Genomic DNA, 13992 nt, shown 5'->3' on the forward strand with positions numbered 1-13992 from the left:
GGTTTGGAAGGGTGAGGCGGGAAGATCGCCTGAGCCCAGGAGTTCTAGACCAGCCTGGGCAACATAGCAAGACCCCTGTCTCTACAAAAGTAAAAATTAGCTGGGCATGATGGCACATGCCTGTGGTCCCTGCTACTTTGAGCCCAGGAGGTTGAGGCTGCAATAAGCCATGTTTGTGCCATTGCACTGCAGCCTGGGTGACCCTGGCTGAGGCAAGACCCTGCCTCAAAAAAAAAAAAAAAAAAAAGTTGGCTTGAGAGTTAAAAACGATTTCTTATTCCTCCCTGAAGACCATTTGTTTGCTGGATATTACCCAACAGGCAAAGCAGACCAAAGAGAAGTCTAGGTTAGGAATCTTGTGGGTGTGACTTTCAGCTGGTTTGTTGGTTAAGTAACAGTCAAGGTCATGAGTTAGACCCAGGAACAAACCAGGTAATCTCTTAATCCATTCCTTCCAGTTTTGCTGTTTCCCATCATCTGCACTTTGTCTTGCTAACTGATCTTGATATTCACTAACCCTCATCTTGATGTCACTAACCTTCATCTATTCCTTTGCATTAACTTACTCGCTTGGTCTTGTTGAGGCACTTTGGGAAGGATTCCCTTATTTAATGAATCATCTTCAAATGTTGTCTCTTTTTCTTTTTCTTTTTTTTTTTTCTAATAAATAGGGTCTCACTCTGTCTGTTGCCCAGGCTGGAGTCAAGTCATACAATCATGGCTCCTTGTAGCCTCGAACTCCTGGGCTCAAGCAATCCTGCTGCCTCAGCCTCCCAAGTAGCTGGGACTCCAGTCATGTGCCCTCACACCTGGCTAGTTTTAAAATTTTTTTTTAGAGACCATGTCTTGCTGTGTTGCCCAGGCTGGTCTTGAACTCCTGGCCTCAAGTGATCCTCCTGCCTCAGTCTCTGATGTCGTTGGGATTAGGGGCTTGAACCACCATGCTCAGTAACAGTGGTTGTCTTTGTCTTTATTTGGGCCCCTGCAAAGGGGGAAGGAAAAACACCTTCTGTGAAGTGGCCTCAGACTGAATGCTTCTCAAGGTCAACTGTTAGTCCAAATTGTTACTTCACCTAAGGAAATCAAGATGCTGGATTAGAACCACTCCCATTGCTTTTCTGAATGAGCTTTACCTTTTATTGCTCCCCATGGTTACTAAGGATACAGATCTGAGTCAGCTTGTTAAGTTCCAGTGACAGTTCCACTATGTCTTGGCATGTGATTTAGGGCAACTTATCTCTCTTATTTTCCTTCTTCTGTAATATGAAATGATTCTAGAGCCTAATTCTCAGGGTTGAATTCTCAGGGTTGTTCTCAAGATAAATGAGAATTATATAAGATCTAGCATAGTACCTGAAATGTGAAGAGAATGTACTTACTCACCGGTGTCCACCCATTTCATTATGGTCATTATCTTTAGGAAGACTGTGGTTATGTTGGAAGTAGGGAGTTGGCCAAGGTCAACCAGATATAATTGCAGCTACATTTTTTGTTGTTTTGAGACAAGGTCTTGCTCTGTCATCCTGGCTGGAGTGTAGTGGCACAATCTGAGCTCATTGTAGCCTCAGCTTCCTGAGTGCAATAAATCCTCCCACCTCAGTCTCCTGAGTAGCTGGGATCACAGGTGTGCGTTACCACACCTGGTTTATTTTGGTACTTTATGTAGAGACAGGGTTTTGCCAGGTTGCCCAGGTTGGTCTTGAACACTTGAGCTCAAGTGATACACCCACCTCAGCTTCCCAAAGAGCTGGGATTACAGGCGTGAGCCGCTGCGCCCAGCCTCTGCAGGTAAAATTTTTTAAAAGTTTCCCTCCTCTAGCCAGACCATACCTCTTCATTGCCAGGTAAAATTGTTCTCTGAGTATATCCGAATCACCAGTTTGATTAAATTCAGGGTAATTCCCCTCAAACTTTGCCAAGTTTAATATAAACCAACATAGTTTGAATAACTGTAATTAACACTCGAACACATTTTCTATTGATTAGAATTCAGGGTTTATTATTGAGCAATGAAAAGAGCTAAAACTTAATTCCAAGCATGTATAGTTGAAATTTGGAAAGTGGGATATTGTTCACAAAACACATTCAATGTTTAAAAACTATTTTTTTGAAGAACAGAATATGTTTAAAATTGTTTGCTTCTAAATAGCCCATTTCCCTCCAAGTCTAAACGTTGTAATTTAATATTAAGCAACAAAGTTATTTTGTACAATCTAGTTAAACAAGCAGAATAGCACTTGGCAGAATAAAAAATTGCATAGACGTATGCAGTTTTCCAAGATAGCATTCTTTAAATTCAGTTTTCAGCTTTCAAAGATCGGTTGCCCATAATAGACTTAAATATTATAATGATGGCTAAAAAAAAAAATACGTTTCCTTTTTTACATTTTTGTATACTTAAGTCCACTCTCAATCTCATAAAAGATGAGAGTAAGAATGCTAAAGCAAAATAAATGTAGGTTCTTTTTTTCTATTTCCCTTTATCATGCAATCTGCTTCTTTGATCTGCCTTAGGGTTACCCATTTAAGTTAGAGGTTGTAATGCAGTGGTGGGAATGAAAATTGATCACATATGCACCTTGTCATTTCCTTTCAAATTGCGGTTGGAAACTTCCAGAAAATGGGTAGGCATGAAGGAAAAAAAAAATCAGAACCTCTTCAGGGATTTGGGTTCTGATATGGCAGACAAGATACAAGTCCCACCAGGAGATGGAGCAATTCAAAACAAGGGTAATGGGCTAACAAGGTATTATTGCCAGCATGGGACAGAATGAGCAACAGGCTGTAAAGTTTTTGGATTATATAGCCCCTAGAGTCTCTGATTTAGGGAATTCTTGTTAATCAAATATACGCTAAACTTCCAAGGGAAAATCTTTCAGGTACCCTAAGCTTGCTTTTCTGGAGTGATGAGATGCATTGCTACTGTGATTTTTTGAAAACAGACTGGGTTTATACAAGTCAGAAAGACTAGAGAGAAAGATTTTAGTCTGTTTAGCAGAAGCCATTTTATCTGCGTGCACATGGATCAGTATTTCTGATCCCCTATACCCCAGGAAGGGCAAAATCCCAAAGAAATGTGTTAGCAAAATTGGCTGACGCTGTCATATTGCTATGGACGTTGATCTTGTGTTGCAATTTTTTGGTAAGTAAAAATTACAATTTTTACTTGTTCTTAGAGATCATCAACCTATAAGTTATGATGAATCTTGCTTGGAGGACACATTGCAGAAAGGCCTATTGAGGGATGCTGAACTCGCATATGTACCTCTTGCTGCTGCGACAGGCCTCGTCACTCCACTTGCCCTGAGCTGATTGGGAGAACAGGACACAGTTTTCCCGCTTGCCACCGTTAGGCTGTGCACGGTCCCAGTTGAGGAAGGAGATAGCGACTCCATTGACATCAACAAACTTGCCTTCCGTGACCATGTCATTGATGCCCAGCCAAAAGTCATTGACACCTGGCAGGCTCCTTTTCCCATAGTCTCGGAGGGCGTTGATTTCGTCGGAGTTCCTGGGGATAACCAGGATTCCTCCTTTGGAAATGCAGTCTTCATTGGCCTCATGGAAATACTTCAAACCTTCTGAAGCAAGGTAGCATTTCTTGTGAACTTTAGTGCCTCGGAGACAGACTGTGAAGATGTGAAATTTAACATATTAAGATGTATTTTGAGTATATTATGACTAGGGCTAGACCTGGCAAATAGCAATAAGTACTTGTGGAATGAAGTGTGATAATGATCAGACAACGATAACAGTTTTCTATGTGCCAGACAACATACCTTTACATAAAGTCGTATAATCTTGACAACACCGTGAAGTTGCATTTTATTAGCCCTATTTTTACATATCAGGATATTTAGGCTTAGAGAAGTTGTTACTTGTAACACCTTAGCATTTTTCTTTCCTTTTTTTTTTTGAGATGGAGTCTCGCTCTGTCGCCCAGGCTGGAGTGCAGTGGCGCGATCTCGGCTCACTGCAAGCTCCGCCTCCCGATTCACGCCATTCTCCTGCCTCAGCCTCCCGAGTAGCTGGGACTATATAGGCGCTTGCCACCACGCCCGGCTAGTTTTTTGTGTTTTTAGTAGAGACGGGGTTTCACCGTGTTAGCCAGGATGGTCTCCATCTCCTGACCTCATGATCTGCCCGACTCGGCTTCCCAAAGTGCTGGGATTACAGGCGTGAGCCACGGCGCCCAGCCACATTTTTTTAAATGAAGTAATTTTTGCAGCATGTGAGATCACAGCTACCCAAACGCTGGTCTGCCCTATCCCAAGACGTGGCCTTAAACCTCATGCTGTTCTGATATATACATGCTGGGTACTCTGTGTAGCTCCATTTATGTGCTGGATTTCTTTGGGAGTTTTGGAATTAGATGTTATTTAATATTTATTTTTAAAAAAATGCTGGACGTGGTGGCTCACACCTATAATCCCAGCACTTAGGGAGGCAGAGGCGGGCAGACCACAAGGTCAAGAGTTCAAGACCAGTCTGGTCAACATAGTGAAACCGCATCTGTACTAAAAATACAAAAAATTAGCTGCATGGGGTGGTGTGTGCCTATAATCCCAGCTGCTCGGGAGGCTGAAGCAGGAGAATCATGTGAACCTGGGAGGCAGAGGTTGCAGTGAGCTGAGATTGCACCATTGTACTCCAGCCCGGGCGACAGTGCAAGACTCCCTCTCTCAAAAATAAATAAATTAATTAATGAATTAAATTCTAGTTTTGCGTGTGGAGAGACAGTGGTTTTCTTAAGCAGATAACTGAGCCTTGGTAATATTGTTTAGATTATTCAGGATAAACCAAGCATAAAGATAGTTTTAGGCCATAGCATTGGAGAGTCAGGCCTCAGAGCCCATAGTGCCTGGGTTTAGGTCTCATCTCCAACATTTAACTAGCTGTGTATATCTTGAACAAATTACTTACCTTCTTTGTGCCTCATTTTCCTCATCTGTAAAATCAGGATCATGATAGCTTAAGCTGCTGGAGGATTAATGGATTTGTGTTTATAAAGAATTTCTAGTACCTGACCGTGGGTAAAGGATGAACAAAACTCACCTGCATAAGCATTTGACCATCTTTTAACTTTCTAATTCTGTTCCCCCGGAAAACTGATAAAGGGAGTGTGTCACCCTTGTTACTAGGGAACATTGCTTGTGGTAAAAATGACTCCAGGTTGGTAACAGGCATCCAGCCTGGGAGTTACGAATACTTGATGGAAAGCCATAACTTCAGTCTTCCCTGAAGGCAGTAACTTGTAACGAGGCAGGTCTCTTGTGAGGACCCTCAACACCCTGCTTTTGAAATTGCTGCAAAGGATATTAGCTCCTTGAGGGATGAGCCTTGTAAACCAGAGCTGTTCCCGAACCTGCCCGCATGGCTCACTTCCTCACCCCATGGAGAATAGCTCCTGGGCAGTAGCGCATGCGGCTGCATAACTGTGGGGAGGAACACTGGCACTGCCCTATTGGCAAGCTGCGGTTCTAACCCATGTCCTTCCAGCATCTTAGGCTGGGTGTGGCCCGAGTGAGTCCTGGCGGCCTGATAGGCACTTAGCTATCATCCAATAAATGCTAATCATTTTAGTCATTTCATACTTGCTTCGATCTGTTTCACTACTCTTTAGAGAATAAGTATGGACTGACTTTTCAAATGTATTCCTGAACTACTTATTTTTATTTCTATACCACCCATATATAGGAGAATGGGGTTGTAAACGAAGCTGATTTCCTAAAACAATCATCTCCCAGCATTGGGGATAATCCCAATTACCCCCAATGGCCTATTGGCCACATTGTTGATTTGTAAATGTTTCTTTTAAAAAGACGTCCCCCAGAAATTGACCCAGAAATTTTCCTGTCTCCTTTGGGACAAGGCACTGAGAAGGTCTGCACCTTACCTGTCTGCAGGGCTTGCATTTCCTTCAAGGCATTGACTTCTGTCCAGAGCTTTTCAATTTGTGTCTTCAGATCTCCATCCTTGTCTGGGGAAAATTTTAGGGTGGGATGGGGTAGGTGGATGAAAAGCATATGATTAAAATAAAATCAAGCTTTGTAATGTAGGACCCGAGGCAATAGTGGTTTTGGTGAACCTCAGCCTAGTGTATACAAAAAATAATGAGTGAAAATAACTTGGGATTGGCGAAGTGGCTCACGCCTGTAATCCCAGCACTTTGGGAGGCCAAGGCGGGTGGATCACTTGAGGCCAGGTGTTCAAGACCAGCCTGGCCAACATAGCAAAACCCTGTCTCTACTGAAAGTATAAAAATTAGCTGGCCGTGGTGTTGAGTGCCTGTAATTCCAGCTATTTGGGAAGGTGAGGCATGAGAATTGCTTCAACTTGAGAGGCAGAGGTTGCAGTGAGCAGAGATCGTGGCTCTGCACTCCAGCCTTGGTGAGGGAGTGAAACTCTGTCTGAAAAAAAACCAAACAAACAAACAAGACGATGAAAGAAGGAAAGGAGGAAAGAAAAAAAGAAAAAGAAAATAACTTGGACAATAAGATTCCTAAGAGCTTCATGGCGATCATAATTCTAGAAGGTCCTTCTGTGAGGTGCGGCTCCTTCTGTCTCTCCAGTCCCATCCTGTGACTTTAGACTTGTTGACTTTGAGGGTCATCTGAGAATGAGCTCGATCTCATCTTTCCTGTGTGTTCCTTCTGCTAGGATCACTCTTGCTCCAGTGCTTTCCTGTATTCTTAGCAAGCTTAAATATCTCCTCTTCTGAGAAGGCTTTCCTGGTTATCCTATTATTTAGTATCCCTTCTGCTAATCTTTCTTTGAAACTTATTTTTCTTCATTCTTTGGTCTCAGTTCACATTTTATTTTATTCCATATTTTATAGAGTATTCTCTATATTTTCTATTGTTTATTTTGCTTTATTTCATCTGCCTTATTATTCGTGGTGCTTCTGATTCTTAACATGATGCTTGGCACATAATAGGTGTTCATAATATAGTCTAGTGAATACACACTTTATGGTATACAAAATTGTTTTCACTTGCTCATCAAACAAAGCTACGAAGGGAGAAAAATTGGATTCCCATTGAAGAATGAGGACAAGTCCAATGAGAGTGTCTCGAAAGATACATGGCAGAATTCATACTCTGACTGATTTGGGTCCCCAAGTCCCCTGTCCCCAGTGTTCCTACTCAACCCATGCCTCAGGTATGGTGGCTACTAGCAGGGTTAAGTGCTAAAGGCTCATATAGAAATACATCTATATTAGGTATTAGCAACTTAAGTCTTGTATGTTCCCAGATGAGGCTAAAGGATCTTTATAGCTGTCCTTGACCAATCTTGGCTATACGTAAGTGGCAGAAAACAAGCAACCTTGTCTAAATTGAAATTTCAGGTGTAATAAGGATTCTCTTAGAGATTGGCAGCTTGTGAGGTCTTCAAAAGCAGGAATTACAAATCATAATAAAAATTATTAAAAGCCTCCACATACTGTGTGTCAGAGATCAATTCTTTCAGTAGTGTTTTGAGAGAGACACTATCATTGTCTCCATTCTGCAGAAGAAATAGAGTCCCAGAAAGCTGAATTCACCTGCTGAAGGTCACCCAGCTAGTAAAGTGCAGAACTGGGATTTGAATTTGCCCGGCTCCCGGCCTCTTCTCTTTTCAGCCCTCTTACCTGCTTCTGCGCAGCGATTGCCTCTACCTTCTTGGTCCTGAGCACATGGCCCCAGACAGAGAAGATATTTAAAGCTTGGTATGAACTGTCCCCAGCTGCTGCTTTGTGAGGATGCCATGGAGGAAGTTTATGTTCTGTATTGGATTTTTCAGGACAGTCTAAAATTCACATGTGCTAATTCACTGTCCCCTTAAACATGTGCTTCATAAGCCAGATGTTTCCTCTTTTGGGTTAGGAAGCTGTCTTCTGGAATATCCAGGGGTGGCCCCTGCCTCTGTTTTACTTAATGCTACACATCAGTTCTCAAAGCACCCCACAGCTCAGCTCAGAACTACTATAATCCAAAGATTTTTATCTACGTGACCATTTAATCCAGAAAAAATGTAAGGGTGTGTTCAGAATGCAAATTCATCAGCTGGTGGGGGCCGAGCTTGCAAAGACTACTGAAGACTTGCTTCCAAGGTATAAGCTGTCACCTCTAAAAATGTCATCCCCCATCCCTCTGAGCTTCCTGCTCCATTCTCTTTAAATGAGTGGTCTCCACTGGGAGTTTGTAAACACTGTAATTAACATGAAGACACATGAATTGATATTAGGCTCCTGGGAGATGGTTATGAAATTCATTATCCAGGGACTGGGCTGTAGCTTCCATCCTTTGTACCTGATGTAGATGTCTTTTGTGTACAACAAACAAAGGGAATATGTAGAACAACTACTGAGCTGTGAAAGTCATATTTTATTCATGAATGCAACACATAAATTGAGACCTATGAAGCAAGTACCAGAGAGATCTTGTGTTTGAAGCTAAATTATTCAATTGCTGTTTTGAGTGTCTCAGAAGGCTCCCTTTCATTTTATTGTTGCTCTCCAGAGGTAGACATAGTGTAGAAACACAAAAATCCTTCCCAGAAGACATGGCCAGTAAAACCATTATATGATGTTGGGTTGTCAAAGTATATGGGAATGGGCACTCCCATACACAGAAGATGGATTGGTGTTATCATTTGGAGGGACAATTAGAAAGTATAATTAACCTGCAATTTTACTTCTGGAAATGTCTCATAACATCCTAACATGGGGAGCAATATGTGTGCAAAGCAGTTACTTGGGGCTATTGAATCAAAAAGAGATGTATTGGGAGAGATCAGATTAAGTGATGACCCATCCAAACAGTGGAATATTATGCAGCTGTTAAAATGAATAAAGTATTGCTTACACTGGTAACTATCCAAGGTTTAATAGATGAAATAAATTTATTTGCCTAGCCAAACATTCTACATGGCCAATTCTTATTTTGTTAAAAATACGTATTTTAATTGTGCGTTTAAAAACTCTGGGAATAGGCCGGCTGTGGTGGCTCACGCTTGCAATCCCATCACCTGAGGTCAGGAGTTTGATTCTAGCCTGGCCAACATGGTGAAACCCCATCTATACTAAAAAATATGTGTGTACAAATATCACCTGGGCATGGTTGGCGAGCACCTGTAGTCCCAGCTACTTGAGAGGCTGAGGCACTAGAATTGTTTGAACCTGGTGGGTAGAGGTTGCAGTGAGCCGAGATCACACCACTGCACTCCAGCCTGGGTGACAGAGTGAGACTCTGTCTCAAAACAAACAACCCTACAAAAAACAAAGCACAAAACTTCTGGCAATAGTATTACCTGATAGTTAATAGTGGATAATTTTGTGGTGAGGATTGGGAGAGAGAAGATGGCTTTCACTTTTCATCTCGTAAACACTGGTATTATTATATTTCAAGGTACTTAAACTGTTTTAAAAGTATATGGATGGGTAGGGATATAATCGCTTGACCGGTTTAGGTTTATTGCTTCACCTACTGTAGAATCTACTTTCTTGGACCTAATGGAAAAAGTAGCAAAAACTATATTGGGGGAATGACGTTTAAGAGGTGTATACCCAGTCAGTTTTTTTTTTTTTTAAACATTTGCATGCACATGTGGTTATGAGGGAGCGAGTGGGGAAGAAGGGGGTAAAGAAGTGGGAAAGAAGGTGGGGAGAGAGAAGAGAGTGGAAGGAGGAAGGGGAGGGAGGCCCCTGGATAACCTGGATGTGACCTAAGCTGCAATTACTTCAGAAACACCCACACAGCACCCACATGCACACGCAGTCACGTTCAGACCCTCTTCACACACTCCTACTGGGTGATCACCACTCTCACGAGGAGTGCCACTCCATCCAGGGGTGAAGAAACGCTGGCTACAGAAATGTGCCACATCTCCCAGTATCTTCTCTCTCCCCCCTCCTTTTGATATCATCTTTAGCAATATGTTCCATCTACTCATGAGAAATATTTTAATCTTTCACTGAAAGAAGTACAGTATTTCGTAAGGAAAAAAGATTCCACTTAAGAAACCTTGCACTAGCTGGGTGCGGTGGCTCACGCCTGTAGTCCCAGCACTTTGGGAGGTCGAGGCTGACGAATCACGAGGAGATTGAGATCATCCTGGCTAACAGAGTGAAACCTCGTCTCTCCTAAAAATACAAAAAATTAGCCGAGCATGGTGGCGGGCACCTGTAGTCCCAGCTACTTGGGAGGCTGAGGCAGGAGAATGGCATGAACCCGGGAGGTGGAGATTGCAGTGAGCCAAGATTATTGTGCCACTGCCCTCCAGCCTGGGCGACAGAGCGAGACTGTCTCACAAAAAAAAAAAAACCTTGCACCAGACCTTAATTTTGTAAATAAATGTCCCTGAAAAATGGTACTTTATAATCATTAAAGCAGAAGACCCCTTTTTACCCCCCAGCCATCTGTCATGTCAAATAGACTTTAACCTTGTTGAAATTTGTGTGTGTGTTGTTACTAATGAAGTGAAAATAAGGAAATAAAGTCATAATCTGAAATATCCTGAAATGAAAATGATGCAGAGGATGTGATAAAACGTGACCCTGTGTCATGTTTTTTTTTCTTTTGCTTAGATTTCAACATATTGCAAACTCCTCGCTATCATCATTGCTCTTTTCAATTTCTTTAACCTGTTAACCCAATTCAAGTCACTCAAAATTTGAGGTTGCGGCGAGATTCAATTTTGCATCACAATGCCTTCAAATACTAGATGACTTTGCATATTGACTTTTTTAAGTTGGAGAGATTCAACGTCTCTGACATGAAAAAGTTTAAATATATGGTATAGGTTGTCCTTATGCTGCCAAGGATATGGAAATACAGCTAATGATAACTAATGACAAAACAGGAAGTCACAATTACCAAAAGCTCTATCCTCTGCTACGCATTAAATAAGATTATAGTTATCTTAAAATATAACTGAATTGAGTTAGTCAATATCTACTAGTGAAACAGTGTGCTCTGTTAATACATTCCTCTTGCCCCATATTAATAACACCAGATGTTCAGATAGCCAGGTGAGCTTCCTCTGAAGCACATTCTATTTAAGCCCACCTAACAAAAAATATACAACACAGAATTCTTATCAAATTTTTTCCCTGGTTTTTTTTTTTTTTTTTTTTTAAACCCAGCAGCCTTGTTACTTTAAAATAAAGTATCCCAGAGAATTAAAAGTTCACTTAATCCCCTGAAATGCCATATAGGGATGATGACATGGTGCCATCACCAAAGACAGTCTCCTGGAGGAGTTTGGAAATTAACATTGTCCAGCACGTCCCCACACTGTGTAAGCCTAGAATTTTGCTTGACTGAGAAGCCCCATTACCTCTCACTCGACGTTTGCTGTGCTTCCTGGCTTTTAATCTGGACGTGTGGCTGGTGGTCTGGTCCAGGAGTAAGGTGATCACCAGGATGCAAATTACAAGTCCATTCTTTGCCATGGCTCTGGGGCAAGCCTGCTGAGCCACGTTGCCAGCCCCCCTAAAGCAGCTATGGAGAAGTAGACTACACAGCTACATCTTGCTCTGGGATGCCTGGGGCGGGCTTATAAAAGTGAGCTTCGGAGGTTGGCTGGAATCCTGCTGACGAAATGGTTGAATGCCTCTGCTGGCCACACCATAAGTCTCCTCTTGTTTTTGTGCCTCATGTTAGGCTATTTATTTAATTTCTGCTGCATTTCCTAGTGATTTGCCTTTTTGGAGTGTGTCAAAGTTAACTACAGGTTTTGCCTGCTTTCTTTTTTTAAATTTAAACTCTGAGAAGCTTGGGGTCTTTGTTGAAAAATTCTTTGTATTGGAACTCTGAAATTCACTAAATGTTCTGGAAAATGGATTCAATTTAGTTTTCAGGGCAAAAAAAAAAAAAAAAATTGCAGAAAAGGGAAAGTTACTGTGCGTGTTTGTGTGTGTGATGCCACAGCACCATTCATTTAAGCCAGCGTGTCTACTCACACTCACGTATCCGCACAGCTCAAGTGTAACTTGGAAGTAGTTTTCTCAGTGGGATTTATGGAGATTACGGAAAGAGATACTCGGTGATAAAATATACAGCTTTCCTCCATTAGGATTTTGTGGACTCATGAAGAATTACTTTCTTGGGGCCGGGTGTGGTGGCTCATGCCTGTAGTCCCAGTGGGAGGCTGAAGTGGGTGGATCCCTTGAGGTCAGGAGTTCGAGACCAGCCTGGACAACATGGCGAAACACTGTCTCTACAAAAAATAAAACAAATTCGTCAGGCATGGTGGCACACACTTGTAGTGCCAGCTACCAGGGAGGTTGAGGTGTGAGAATCACCAGAGTCCAGGAGTTGGAGATCACTGCACTTCAGCCTAGGCAAATTACTTTCTTGTATTTCCTTCACTACCATCATACTAGAGAACTTCTAGAGTGAAAAGAAAATTTTAAAAAGTGAGCTATTTCCATTAGAATAAGAATTAATGTAATAGATGAGTAGCTATTTTTTCAGGTCCTCACCAATCATTTTTCCTTGAACACATTAAACAACACTTTCAAGTACATGATGCAATAACAGAGAAACCTAGTGAGAGACTTGCCGGGCGTGGTGGCTCATGCCTGTAATCCGAGAACTTTGGGTCGCTGAGGTGGGTGGATCATTTGAGGTCAAGAGTTTGAGACCAGCCTGGCCAACATGGTGAAACCTCGTCTCTACTAAAAAACGCAAAAAAATTAGTTGGGCATGGTGGCAGGAGTCTGTAGTCCCAGCCGCCCTGGAGATTGAGGCAGGAGAATCACTTGAACTCAGAAGGCAGAAGTTGCAATGATCCGGGATTTTGTCACAACACTCCAGCCTGGGCGACAGAGCCAAACTCCTTCTCAAATAAAAAATAAAAATAAGATAAAATTACTTTAATGAGAAACTCAATTATTCCTACCTTTAAGGGCAAGTTTTGGGGACCTGATAGGCTTTTGCATCAAAAGCAATGCACTTGCATTGCAGGAATAGCCAAGAGGGAGGAATTTAGACCCAGGGAAAGGCCTCCCTGTATTCCACATGGTTATTTGGCTGACCAGGTGCAGATGGAGGGCAGTGGTTGCAGATTTGGAAGGTCTGAAGGACCAAGCTCATTTTGTCTTTGTTTTTTCTTTGAGACAATACAGAAAGAATCAAGGAATGAGTGCTTCCTTCTGAATCTTGTGAGAAAAACCACTGTCTGTTTCATCTTCATTTCCTCCAAGTTAAAGCCATTCTGTAACCTACCAATATAGTAACACCATGGTAAGACCACTGATGTAGGAAAGTCCGACATGATTCAGCAAAGTAACTGCACAATTAAAGATTTAACCTCCGGTGTTGACTGTTTGTACTAACATGGGCAGTTAATGCATGGCCATTTGAGAACATCGTGAAGACAGGGTGAGCTCGGTTCATATCCTGCCACTTAGCTGTGTGATCTCAGGCAAGTCAGTAAACCTATATAAGGCTTCTCTCATCTTAACAATGGGGGCTAGGAATGCTTATTTTACAGGGCTGTTGGAAAGATTAAATGAGATAATGGCTGTGAAGCACTTAGCGCAATGTCCAGTATTTAATAATAAGATCCTTACCATTAATTACAACGGTACATACAGTATATGGAATGTCATGTTTTTAGTCTTCACAGCAAGCCTGTGGGATAAGTAATAATATTATCACCATTTTTTTTTTTTTTTTTTGAGGCAGAGTCTTGCTCTGTTGCCCGGGCTGGAGTGCGGTGGCCCAATCTCGGCTCACTGCAAGCTCCATCTCCCGGGTTCACGCCATTCTCCTGCCTCAGCCTCCCGAATAGCTGGGACTACAGGCACCCACCACGATGCCCAGCTAGTTTTTTTGGTATTTTTAGTAGAGACGGGGTTTCACCATGTTAGCCAGGATGGTCTCGATCTCCTGACCTTGTGATCCGCCTGCCTTGGCCTCTCAAAATGCTGGGATTACAGGTGTAAGCCACCGTGCCTGGCCAATATTATCTCCATTTTAAAGGTGATTGAGCCTCAAAAGTTAA

At 42.1% G+C, this 13992-nt stretch overlaps 1 protein-coding gene across 1 annotated transcript; it reads right to left on the bottom strand.

Annotated features, from left to right (window-relative positions):
• Positions 1–1976: 1976 nt before the first annotated feature.
• CLEC3A (C-type lectin domain family 3 member A) lies at positions 1977–11515 on the bottom strand. The gene is made up of 3 exons (XM_032155890.3): positions 11320–11515; positions 5897–5980; positions 1977–3629 (listed from the first exon to the last, which is right to left on the bottom strand). The coding sequence occupies exons 1-3, from the start codon at positions 11432–11434 to the stop codon at positions 3235–3237; spliced, it is 594 nt and encodes a 197-aa protein (XP_032011781.1). The 5' UTR covers positions 11435–11515; the 3' UTR covers positions 1977–3234.
• Between the last annotated feature and the right edge of the window lie 2477 nt (positions 11516–13992).

This window comes from Hylobates moloch, unplaced genomic scaffold (genome assembly GCF_009828535.3).
Source record: "Hylobates moloch isolate HMO894 unplaced genomic scaffold, HMol_V3 SCAFFOLD_6, whole genome shotgun sequence".
In the NCBI taxonomy this organism is placed as follows: Eukaryota; Metazoa; Chordata; class Mammalia; order Primates; family Hylobatidae; genus Hylobates; species Hylobates moloch.

Bases quoted from the DNA above. Each gene is read 5' to 3' on its own strand.
- CLEC3A (XM_032155890.3), bottom strand. From the start codon at position 11,434: ATGGCAAAGAATGGACTTGTAATTTGCATCCTGGTGATCACCTTACTC. The intron at 5,981-11,319 runs GTAATGGGGCTT...AATTTTCCCCAG, and splicing joins CAGCAAACGTCGAGTGAGAG to ACAAGGATGGAGATCTGAAG. The intron at 3,630-5,896 runs GTAAGGTGCAGA...ACATCTTCACAG, and splicing joins AATGCAAGCCCTGCAGACAG to TCTGTCTCCGAGGCACTAAA.